The sequence below is a fragment of the Oryctolagus cuniculus genome, chromosome 7, assembly GCF_051225735.1.
Source record: "Oryctolagus cuniculus isolate XC-2025 breed Fujian yellow rabbit chromosome 7, ASM5122573v1, whole genome shotgun sequence".
Classification (NCBI taxonomy): domain Eukaryota; kingdom Metazoa; phylum Chordata; class Mammalia; order Lagomorpha; family Leporidae; genus Oryctolagus; species Oryctolagus cuniculus.
Window position 1 is genome coordinate 146637079 of NC_142873.1, and position 12782 is coordinate 146649860.

The window sequence follows — 12782 nt, forward strand, 5'->3', positions numbered from 1 at the left end:
GTACCAGGACTTCCCACGCAACCGTGCACACGCGCCAGGGCAGAGCCCCGGCCCCCGCTTACGTCACGCGCCTGGAATCTGAGGGGCTGGAGGGGCAACCGATTTGTTTCCTGTAACATCAGGAATCTTCTTTAATGTGGCTGGGGAATCAAGGCTGTCGGCTTACTTCACTTCTACTCTAAAAACTAACTTTCCATTATCAACCCGTGTGAATCCAATGTGCAGTTTTTGCTTTTTTTCTTTTTTTAAGAACAAAACAAAGGGTGGAAAAGCAAAAACTCTGCTTTTTTTTTTTCCTTCAAGAGGGAACTATGTAAGAATACATAAAAGGCAAAATTGGCTACTTGAAATCCAAGAATGGTTTTAATGTGTTGGCCGAAAAAAATAAACTGCAAAGTTCTGTGAGGTCTTCTAAAAATTTACAAGAAAAACTGATGGGCAGTTCTGATCGGACCTGGTGTTAACTCCCCCCCGGTTTGAAAAATGACAACATACAGAGTCCCACAAAATACAATAGAAACTTTTTTTTTTTTATCTTGACTGCCAGATACACTCCCTTGTGATGCCTTCTGGTAACCAAATGGGGCAAAACACACGGCTGGTCTTCATTTCTTCAGGGGCTGGTAAACAGAGGCGTTGGGGTCCAGTCCAGAGGGGCTGGTCTCCACAAATTTGGAAGAGTAGTGGGGGGACACAGGGCTCAGGGGGCTGGTGGCGGCGCTGTACGTGATGCTGGGCATGACGGCCATGACCTCCGCTATCTTCTGCTTCAGGTCCTTGATTTCCTGGTCTTTCTGAAGGATTTGTCCTGGAAAATCAAAGACCCAGCGTCAGTGAGGAGGCGGGCTCAGCGGGTCGACCCCGCCAGCTCGGGCACAGCGGACGCGCCTCCAGGCTCGGCAGCCTAAGGGCGGACAAGCTTTTCCTCAAAGGGCCTCAGCAGATGTGCTGGGCACCGGTGGGCCACGCGCTGCCTCCCCCGTTTGCCTCCCAAGCCCCCAGCTACGGAGAAAGGTAACCGCCAGTCTTGGCTCAGGAACGCTGGGAGTGTGAGGCCAGGACTGGCCTGTGGGCCACAGTTCAGTGATCCCTGGCTCAGAGGGAAGAAGCAACTCTGCTCACGTGGATGTGACCGAAGGAGTCAGTGCCCAGGGGCCACGTTTTAGACACGGCAGTCACCTCTGACCACTTCAGAGGGGTGTGGATTTTGACCTATGGCTCTAACATTTTCTGACGTTTTTTCTGGAAGGATGGACCATCTCTGAGACATAGAACAGTCAAGGCCACAGAACCGGTCACAATACACTTCTGCCTCCAGGTTTTCTTACAGAAAACAGACGCGGTTCTGTGCCTGCTGCCGGGGGGGTGGGGTGGGGGCCGGATTCAGGCGTGACCTAGATTGCTTGCCCATACCTCGGACCAACCGCCCAGGCTAGATTCTGCTGGTGGCTTCGGCGTCATTACTCTGGTCAGCTTGGGCACAGCCCCTCACTATGCTTGCTTCTTGATCCTATCAGCTCCTGCCTGCTTCAGTCACTTCCTTCCGCAATTAAAAAAAAAAGTTTGCTTATTTATTTTCATTTTATGTGAAAGGTAGACAAAGAAAGACAGTGAAAAATATCTTCTATCTGCTGGCTCAGTTTCCAAATGCCTACAACAGCAGGCTAAGCCAGGAGCCCAGAACTCAGCCAAGGTCTCCCGTGTAGGTAGAGCAGGGACCCACGCACTTGAGCCATCATCTGCTGTCTCCCAGGACGAGCATTAGCAGGAAGCTGGATCAGAAGCAGAGACGACACAGTGGGTTAAGTTGCTACCTGTGATGTCAGCATCCCATCAGAGTGCCAGTTCGAGTCCTGGCTGCTCTACTTCTGATCCAGCTCCCTGGTAATGCGCCTGGGAAAGCAATGGAAGATGGCCCAAGTGCCTTGGCCCCTGCCACCCACGTGGGAGACCTGGATGGAGTTCCGGGTTCCTGGCTTTGGCCTGGCCCAGCCCTGGCTATTGTGGCCATTGGGCAGTGAACCAGCAGATGGAAGATCTCTCTCTTTCTCTGAGTAATTCTTTCATATACAATCAACAAAACTTAAACAAAACTGCTGGAACTCGATCCAGGCACTCCAACGCGGGATGCGGTGTCCAGCACCAAGCCCCTGCCCACGTCCCCTCCCGTGCTCTCCTGCCCCCTGCACCACTAACTCTTGGTGCGGGTTCTCTTTGCACTTCCTTGGAAGAGCTTTCCCGGTCCTCCTACCTAAACCAGCGCCCCACCTCCCAGGTCCTCAACACACTCTGAACTTCTTCCTCGCTCATTCTTTGCACCAGTGATGAGAAGGACGGTCACCAGCTTCCCACAGTGATGAGAAGGACGGTCACCAGCTTCCCACAGTGATGAGAAGGACGGTCACCTGGGGCTTCCCACGTGCCAGGCTCCCATCAGCCCTAGCAGGTGGCGATTACCATCATCATCGTTCACAGAGGAGGGACCAAGGCAGGGAGGAGCTGAGAGCTGCTCAAGGGTGCCGCCAGGATTCACGTCCAGGCGGGACTCCAGCCTGACACCCTGCTCCAGCCCCGCACCCTGCTCCAGCCCGGCACCCTGCTCCAGCCCGACACCCTGCTCCCGCCCGGCACCCTGCTCCAGCCAGGCACCCCGCTCCCGCCCGACACCCTGTTCCAGCCCGACACCCTGCTTCCGCCTGACACCCTGCTCCCGCCCGGCACCCTGCTCCCGCCCAGCACCCTGCTCCAGCCCCGCACCCTGCTCCAGCCCCGGCACCCCGCTCCCGCCCGACACCCTGCTCCAGCCCGACACCCTGCTTCCGCCTGACACCCTGCTCCCGCCCCGACACCCTGCTCCCGCCCGGCACCCTGCTCCAGCCCGACACCCTGCTCCAGCCCGACACCCTGCTCCAGCCCGACACCCTGCTCCAGCCCGGCACCCTGCTCCAGCCCGACACCAGCCCGGCACCCTGCTCCAGCCCGACACCCTGCTCCAGCCCGGCACCCTGCTCCAGCCCGACACCAGCCCGGCACCCTGCTCCAGCCCGACACCCTGCTCCAGCCCGACACCCTGCTCCCGCCCGACACCCTGCTCCAGCCCGACACCCTGCTCCAGCCCGACACCCTGCTCCCGCCCGACACCCCGCTCCAGCCCGACACCCCGCTCCAGCCCCGCACCCTGCTCCAGCCCGACACCCCGCTCCAGCCCCGCACCCTGCTCCAGCCCGACACCCCGCTCCCGCCCGACACCCCGCTCCAGCCCGACACCCCGCTCCAGCCCCGCACCCTGCTCCAGCCCGACACCCCGCTCCCGCCCGGCACCCTGCTCCAGCCAGGCACCCCGCTCCCGCCCGACACCCTGTTCCAGCCCGACACCCTGCTTCCGCCTGACACCCTGCTCCCGCCCGGCACCCTGCTCCCGCCCAGCACCCTGCTCCAGCCCCGCACCCTGCTCCAGCCCCGGCACCCCGCTCCCGCCCGACACCCTGCTCCAGCCCGACACCCTGCTTCCGCCTGACACCCTGCTCCCGCCCCGACACCCTGCTCCCGCCCGGCACCCTGCTCCAGCCCGACACCCTGCTCCAGCCCGACACCCTGCTCCAGCCCGACACCCTGCTCCAGCCCGGCACCCTGCTCCAGCCCGACACCAGCCCGGCACCCTGCTCCAGCCCGACACCCTGCTCCAGCCCGGCACCCTGCTCCAGCCCGACACCAGCCCGGCACCCTGCTCCAGCCCGACACCAGCCCGGCACCCTGCTCCAGCCCGACACCCTGCTCCAGCCCGACACCCTGCTCCCGCCCGACACCCTGCTCCAGCCCGACACCCTGCTCCAGCCCGACACCCTGCTCCCGCCCGACACCCCGCTCCAGCCCGACACCCCGCTCCAGCCCCGCACCCTGCTCCAGCCCGACACCCCGCTCCAGCCCCGCACCCTGCTCCAGCCCGACACCCCGCTCCCGCCCGACACCCTGCTCCCGCCCGACACCCCGCTCCCGCCCGACACCCCGCTCCCGCCCGACACCCCGCTCCAGCCCGACACCCTGCTCCAGCCCGACACCCTGCTCCAGCCCTTGCGGCTGCTCCCTGGTGCCCCTGGTGCCCTCTCTGCTCCTCTGGGGCAGAGACTACTTTCCCTCCAGCGCCTCGCCCTGGGGTCCCACCCAGTGGCAAGCCGGGGCCCTGCAAGCTGGGTCTCTTCCTCAATGCCATTTCCTTGGGAGACAACTAAACCGGACCTCTCGGTCTCCAAGCCTACGCAGTGTCCACCGTGCTCTGTGGCTCCCTGGTCTACCAGAACACTCAGAAGCAGCCTTTCAGAAATGTAAACGCTCTAAAAACAACTCGCGTGTGAGTTTTCCCACGGCCTAACAGAAAACCTGGTAATGTATCTGGAACGTGAGAGAGCTCGGTGGCGTACGCTGTAAAAGGACGTAGAGATGAAAGCCATTTCAGAACCAGGATGAATCAAATGATACAGAAAGTAGGGAGAAGAAAAACAACAGGGCTCTGGTTTTGATGACAAAGTTGCATTTTTACGAGAAGATCCCAGCACCCTGTGGAGGGGGGAGGAAGGCAAGGCAACCGCTGCTCCCTCTCCCTCCCTGCAGGTCCCCCGAGCGCCCAGCCGGCACACATCCCCTGCTCTTTGAACAAAATGAGGCTCAGATGAACGCCTGACACAGGACCTGCACTGTCTTTCCATGCAGATCTACACCGCATTTCTGTCAGCAGCACCACGCAAACCCCTCAGCGCACTGGGGAAGACGGGGCTCCCGGGCCGGCGCGGGCGCCATCTCTGCTGGGAGGCCACGCTCTCCTCTCCATGGCTATTCTGAGACCAGGTGCTACCCTGCGCAGGGAGACTTTTTTCCAAGTTTGCAACCCAAGGGAACAGGGAGTGAAGCCAGGCAAAAAAGTCAGCGTAGGGACAGAATCAGGACTCCTAGGCTGCTCTTATTTTTGCCCCCTTTTTTAAATTTTGAGAGAGAGACACAAAGAGATGTGTCCCATCCACAGGTTCATTCACTAAACAGCCATGGCTGGGGTCAGGCTGAAGCCAGGAGACAGAACCCAGTGCAGGTATCCCTCATGGGCGCAGGGACGCAGCACTTGAGCCGTCAGCTGCCTCCCAGGGCGTGCAGAGCTGGGACCTGAGGAATCTCCTGCCTTTCCCCGAGGCCAGAGTAAGGTTGCTGGGCTCTCCACCCACCTTCCCGCTCGGTCACCCCTCCTTGGTTCCAGCAGCCCCTGCTCCCGGGGCTCAGGCATCTCCATGCCCCTTCACTCCCCTGTCAGCACCACCCTTCCCCCACAGCCACCACCTGTGTAGCCAGAAGACAGTGAGAGTTTCCTAACTGGCCTCTGCCTCCACTCACTCTCACCCCCAGCCTGCTGTTGGGAGATAATGGCTGGAGCCTGTCACCACTTCCTCCAGAAGCCTAGGGAAGGTATTTTTTAGCACAGCTCCATTCACAGAGCACCGAGTCACTCACTCTTTTCTTCCACGTCCCCCAGCTGGAGCTGCTGGACCACTCACCCGGACAGCCCAGGCTCAGGTAAAGTGTTCTTCCCTAACATTCTCTGCTCTTAAAATTCGTACTTCAGGAGCCGGTGTTGTGGTGTAGGGGGTAAAGCCATGCCCGCATCCCACATGGGCGCCGGTTCATGTTCCGGCTGCTCCACTTCTGATCCAGCTCTCTGCTATGGCCTGGAAAAAGCAGCAGAAGATGCCCAAATGTCTGGGCCCCTGCTATACTCACGTGGGAAACTTGGAAGAAGCTCCTGGCTCCTGGCTACGGCCTGGATCCACCCTGGCCATTGAGGCCACTTGGGGAGTGAACCAGTAGATGGGAGACCTCAACTCTGACATTCAAATAAATAAATCAATCTTAAAAAAATTCATACTTCAAAGCTCAACGAATGTGCCTCCTTCATGAAGGCCTCCCTGATCTCGCCTCTGGTCTTCCTGGCCCTCTGCTGCTCCCTGACGGCGGCAGGCCTCTCCGTGAGCACAGGAACCACCCTCAACACGGCCGAGCATCTGCCTCTGTCAGGAGCGGAAACGGAGTCTTCCGTAAGCAACGTCGACTGCAGAACCAGGGCAGAACGATCCAACAGAGACGAGACCCGAACAGGCTTCTTAGGCTAGATCAGAGACTTGCTAATGTCAAATGATGCCACTTTTCTCATATTTTTTAGGAAAAGTCATTTTTCAGAAATGTATGTTATTTATGTTGACATGTACCATGTTTATAATTTTAAAATGGAGTCCTAAATAAATGCTCTAAGTTTTAATTTAGGCCCAGTAACTACTGTTAGATGTATCTACTTAGAAAAACCTCTTTGTGATGCGCCAACCATTTCAACTGAATGAAGGGGTCCCCAAGCAGTTGGCACACCACTGCCAGGGGGTGCCCCGGCCCTGCTGTGTGCAGCCTCCTCTCTCCCGGGCATCCAGACAACGCGGCTACTCTCTCTCTTTCAAAATGTTCTGCAGCACTCAAATAAGCCCTCTCACTGATCAGGCGGCTCATCACTCTCTCCCACAAATCCACACGTGCCTCCTCCAGCTCCCGCATGCCTTAGTAGCCCTGCAGAGTAGGGCAGAGCTCACTCAGGTAGAGCTCCAGCTCCTCCGTGGCCTCCAGTCCGGTGTGGCCGCCACCCCTGCCCCTGGCCCTCCCCCACTCTCCTGCCAGGCGGGGCAGCCCCCTGCGGGGCTCTGCTCTCATGCGGCATCTGGTGGAAGTGCTGCCCCCAGCTACTGAGGCTCGGCCTCTGCCCCACTCTGCCTGTCCCAGGGCCCTTCTGTGAGCACCGGGTCAAGAGAGCAGACGCACTCACCTGCTTCCACATCTTCATTCTCACCATCGCACCTACTGCCGTCTGACACATTCCCTGCCGGCTTGCTCGTGTCTGTCCCGGCCAGGGCCACAGCCCCGCACCCTCAGGGGCACACAGTAAGACTCAGTATCCACCACATGGAGGGGCTGCCCTCCAAGTCTCCCACCACCGCACCAGCCAAGCAGAGCCAGCTGCCCAAAGAATATCAGGCCCCACCTGGTCTGCGAGTCCTTAGCTGGCCTATTTCCTCTGCACAGATTGCCACTCTTCACGGGGTCAACCCCTTCTCATCGTTCAAGCCCCAGGTCAGACATCAGCTCCTTGGGAAACGGCCCTCTCCATTTCTCCACACTGGTTTGGTCCCTGCCTCTCTGAGCCCCTCCTCTGCCAGCACCCTCTGATCACGCTACCGTTCTCTTCTTTAACACCATGAGCTCCCAGACGTAGAAACTCCTCTGTACACCCTGCACCTGACTTTTCACATTTCAAAATATGACTGCAGATGGAATTAGCGTGGGATTCCAACGTCTCTTTTTTAAAATCAACTTTCTTTTTTTGCTTTTAAAATTTTTATTTGCTTGAGAGACAGATAGGGACAGGGAGAGAGAGGGAGTGAATATGAATTCCCATGTGTCAGCTTACTCCCTAAAATGCCTGCAGTAGTGGCCAGGACTGGGCAAGACCGAGCTGGGAGCCAGGAACTTGATCCAGGTCTCCAATTTGGGCAGTGGGGACTCAACCATCTGCTTCCCAGAGAGCGCACTGGCAGGAAGCTGGGATTGGGAGCAGAGCTGGGCCGCGAACCCAGGCACTGTGAGATGCCCACCCCTAGGGAGCCCGACGTTTGCATGTCAGGCACTAACCAAACCACTTCAGAAGAACCCGAGATGCCCTTTGATTCAGCGCCCTAGGAGGAGGTGCGCTCTCTGCATCCGCGGGTCCCGCACAGTCTGCACGCCCCCGCCCCCTCCAGGGGCCCCGCCCTCCTACCCTGCGCGATCTCGAGCTGCCGCTTGGCGTCCCCCAGCGCCGAGAAGAGGTCCAGCTTGATGCGCGTCTCCGCGCTGAGGCTGTTCTCCAGGTGCTGGGTCTTGTCCTGCATGGCGGACAGGGCGGACATGAGCACCTCGGTGTCCTTCTCGTTCTCCTTGTACTTCCGCAGCTCCTGTCGAAACCACCAACATCAACACCGTCAGAGCGCAAGGCTGCAAGGTAGCTGAGGCACAGGCTTCTGTCAGTGAGCCGGAAATCACAAATCCCATCCTACTGTTCTTGATCTGGCCATGAGGACTCCGCCCTGGCACGCCCGGAGTCAGAGCTCACGACTCAGAAAGGTGCCGAATGTTCCCGCACGGTGACGTGCACAGACGCCGCCACCTAGCAAACAACCACTCGACTGCGGGGGCCTGTGCCCAGGTCAAATGGACTCTGCCTTTAGTCAAACCGTTTTCATGCAAGCCTAATTCAGAACCAGAGAATGGTTTCCTTGCTGGCCACTTGCAAATGTTGCAAATGTTGTAGTCAAATTTGGCAAAACTTCTCCTGTCAACCTGCACTAAAAGCTGTATACATTATTTTGACAGGGCAAACTGCAGAATAAGCCCACTTCAAATACTTGGTAATATATTCAAGAAATATGTAGAGACCTGATTTTCTGCATTTTTAAAGACAGAAAGCTAAACTAATCGCAGAATATTTAGAAATACAGAGAAACTAAAAAATAAAATGAAAACTTATCATAATCCCATCACTAAAAATTCTGATACATTTTTAGTCCTTTTTATACACATGTATACCTCTTAACATAACTGAAATAATCCCTATCATGTGAAGGGTTTTATAAATAGTCTTTAAAAAATGTAACCTCACCTATTCTATCAAAGTAACATTTTTAATGGCTATATGATATTCTTGCATGGTTACATACCACAATTTAAATCAATCTCTAAGATTAAGAATCTTTTTTTTATACTATTTGTCACTGTCATGACCATCCTTGTACACTTAACACTGGTGAGGTTTTTTTTTTTTTTTTTTTTTTTTTTTTTTTTTTTTGACAGGCAGAGTGGACAGAGAGAGAGAGAGTCAGAGAGAAAGGTCTTCCTTTGCCGTTGGTTCACCCTCCAATGGCTGCTATAGCCAGCACACCGCACTGATCCGATGGCAGGAGCCAGGTGTTTCTCCTGGTCTCCCATGGGGTGCAGGGCCCAACCACTTGGGCCATCCTCCACTGCACTCCCGGGCCACAGCAGAGAGCTGGCCTGGAAGAGGGGCAACTGGGACAGAATCTGGCGCCCCGACCGGGACTAGAACCCGGTGTGCCGGCGCCGCAAGGCAGAGGATTAGCCTAGTGAGCCACGACGCCGGCCAACACTGGTGAGGTTTTAAAACACTTGCCCGATGCTGGATCTCTACAGTGGGAAACACTGACAAAGTGCACGCTCCCTCACGGGAAGCTACATCCCCACAAGCCACAAATGAAGCCCATTCTGCAACATCTGCACCAAGATGGATATCTTACTTAGAAATTCTTTGCTAATTTCACAGGAGAAAAATGATACCTAATTTTAATCTACATGTCTTCATGATTGATGAGGATATATTCTTCATGTTCTTATCATTTACATTTTTTCTGTGAATTATCTGTTTACGTCCTTTGCCTACTTCTCTGCCTATCTGCGCCTTCCCTATCAATTTAATGAGCTATTATGTATTAAAAGTATTACTTCCTCATTTATATTTATTGTAATATCTGTACCTTCCCCAATCGATCTTCATTTGTTTCACTTTGTGATTGTGTCCATTGCTTTTTTCATTTACAAAGTCTTTCCCTATTCCATAAGAAAATAAATTCAACTATTTTTGCCTGTTTTAAAAAATGTGTTTTTTCTCCTCTATCTGGAATGTCTTCTTGTCTGGTACGAGATGAGCTCCTAGTGTTGTGGTTCTCCCCGCTCTTCAGTGCTCCAAAGCCTTTCTCTGACTGCTCCTCGGCTCCCGGCCCTCCGGGGCGACCTCCGCGGTGCATTGAGGCTTTGTCTCAGGTCACCTACTGCAGCCCGCTGGCTCGCCAGCACCGCCACAGGGTGCACCCTGCCGCGAGGCATCTCACATACGACCTTAGTCGCAGATGTGCCTTTGAGGAGCTGATGCCAAATCCTGGCAAGGCTACAGAGAGCCCCCCAGAGTGGCCATTGATCATGTGCAGCTCAGGACCACAATCTGCAAGGCTCAGGGTCATTCAGGAGGGTCAATTCCCCGGCAGTGGACACAGGGTCAGGACTAGGAAGAGACACGTCAATTCCTAAGGTCACTGACCTGGGTCTAGAACCCGGAAAAGTTCAGTGAATCTACAGGAAGGCAAACCCGGGTGCAGCACACGCTAAGGGAACATCGCCTTTCAGGCTTGCATCAGAACCTGGTTTTGCTGACCAGGACCGGAGAGGAGCTGGCCTGGAGCCTCGCGTCTCTCACGTGGAGATCCCCAGACGCCCGGGTCACCGGCACGAGCTCCACACCACGGTGGAGAGCAGAGCGCACGTTACCTGGACTTTGAGCTCCAGTTCTCGGATCTGGTCTTCCTTCACCTTCATGTCCATTGTGAGCTTCTTGCCCTCTGCTTCGAGTTCTCGGATCCGATTCCGTAAGGTTTCGGTGCACTCTCCCCTTTTGAAAAAGAGAAGGAAATAGAGGGGTTTCAAAAAACTACAGGTTTACGGTTGTCCCTCAGAATCACGTAGGGAACTGGCTCCAGGATCCCCCTACAGATACCAGATACCATGATCTATGGATGCTCAAGTCCCTTTTATAAAAAGGCACAGTATTAGCATATAACCCATGTCCATCCTCCTGCATGCTTTAAATCAACTCCAGAATGCCTGCAGATCCAAGTCCATGTAAATATCGTATAAATAGTTGTTAGACTGTACAGTTTAGGGAATGACAAGAAAAGTCTGTACATATGCATTTTTTCCCCAAAGATGATCTGTGGATGGGTAAATCCACAGCTGCAGAACCCATGGATGTAGAGGGCCAAGTGCACTTACAGTGCAGAGCCGTTATTTCTCTGATACTCCAGGGCCTGTCAAGTTTTAGCTTATGTTCAAGAGATTCATTCACTCTATTATTTGATAATTTCAACAGTGACCTAAAATTATTATTATCTACAGGAGCCAACAACTAACTTCTTCAATCCTTACATCAACATGGGATATACTCCCATTTCTCAGATGAGAAAACTGAAGCTACATAGACATCATTTTACTTCAAAGTCACTGAGGCTTGTTGGTAACAGAACTGCAATAAGAACAGGTTTTCAGGGCTGGCACTGTGGTACAGTAGGTTAAGCTGCCTGCAATGCCATTATCCCATCTGGGCACTGGTTTGAGTCTCAGCTGTTCCACTTCTGATCCAGCTCCCTGCTGATGACCTGGGAAAGCAGCAGAGGATGACCTAAGTGCTTAGGCCTCTGCACCCACTTGGGTGATTTGGATGAAGATCCTGGCTCCTGGCTTCGGTCTGGCCCAGTCCCAGCTGTTGTGGCCATTTGGAGAGTGAACCAGCGGAAGGAAGATCATTCTCTCTGTGTTCCTCCCTCTCTCTACCTTTCTGCCTTTTAAAACAATCAGCTAATCTTTAAGAACAAAACAACCCCAGAGGGTTTCCAGCTTCCCCATCAGCACACTTGCCCCCAGGCCGTGGTGACACGACACTGGGCACACAGGGCTGAGAGACAGAACGGAACACGTCATCTCCAGCAGGGCAGCGAGCTAGGGAGCAGCTCTTCCCTCTATGTTGAGAGGCCACACGTGGGGATTTCACCGTTGCTGAGTCACAGAGTCCAGAGCGCAAGAAGGGAGCAGCACTGGCTGCCTCCCAGGGTTATGGCAAGAACAAGTTAGAGAGATGATGGCACTGAGCAGGCACTGTTAGTGTTAGGAGCAGAAACGGCACGATGACTAGGCGTCCTCTGCCTACCAAAGAGGGAAGGGCAAAGACCGCTTCAGACTAAAAACGGCTCTAAGGATGGAAAGGGTGGCAGCGGGGGCCAGCCAGGGGCAGGAGCAAAACCAATATGCCTAACTAGAGGCAGAAGGCTCTAGAGAAGACACAAACACCCGAGGACGGACTCTCAGGCCTGGAGACAATAAACAATACGGCTAAGGGAGCTGTGTGTCCTCGGGGGAATTGCTCAAGAAGGGCAGGTGCTAGGTGAATTAAGCAGAGTACTGGCCACACTAGATTTCTGTTCAGGAAAATCTTCAAGCACAGGCGCAAACCACCCCACATCCCAGGCAGGCTGGTCAAGCAAGGGTCTCTGGAGTCTGTCCGGCCACTGGGGCCCAGTGGGCTCGGCCATCTGCAGGCAGAGTCCTGGGGCAGGCAGGGCCACACAGGACGGGTATTCTCACTCACCATTACTTTCCGAAAGTGAAGTGATGACTCACCAGCTACTCTGCACATGCCAGAGCCCCAGAAAGGCTAAGAACAAGCCAGGGGCTGGCAAGGGAGTTACTTGTTGAATACAACGAAGCAAACTCAAGAAGAATTACAGTTGAATTATACCACATAGATACAAATTAGGTCGGACATTAAAAGTGAGACAAACAAAACAATACTAATTTACATCTGCCAACCTATGACTGATCCCCTATGCAGATGGACTTCATAAATCTACACACACACACACACACACACACACGGAAAAGGGAAGACTCCTTCCTAATGACTGTCAGCTGTCCCCTCCCCTTGCTAGATCAGTTTTTGGAATACTGACACAGGAAGTAGTCCCCAGGTTTCATTACTCCACAGATTTAATGCTATGCAACAGAGACTCATATTTCACTTATTTTCATCTCATTTGAGAGTTCATTGACATTCCACAAAGATAGGATCAGTGAGTATACAGCTGGTGGGCAACCAAGATTTGTGCACCGCG

At 54.6% G+C, this 12782-nt stretch overlaps 1 protein-coding gene across 4 annotated transcripts in view; it reads right to left on the reverse strand.

Moving 5' to 3' along the window:
* Positions 1 to 341: 341 nt before the first annotated feature.
* Positions 342 to 12782, reverse strand: part of MACO1 (macoilin 1) — a 78160-nt gene continuing 65719 nt past the window's right edge. For all 4 annotated transcript variants that reach the window (XM_051856658.3, XM_089301339.1, XM_089301337.1 and 1 more), the window contains 3 exons: positions 10390 to 10510; positions 7835 to 8009; positions 342 to 808 (listed from right to left, as the gene is read on the reverse strand). In XM_051856658.3, coding sequence (XP_051712618.1) covers positions 606 to 808; positions 7835 to 8009; positions 10390 to 10510 — 499 coding nt within the window. In that variant the 3' untranslated portion in view covers positions 342 to 605. The remainder of the gene's footprint in view (positions 809 to 7834; positions 8010 to 10389; positions 10511 to 12782) is intronic.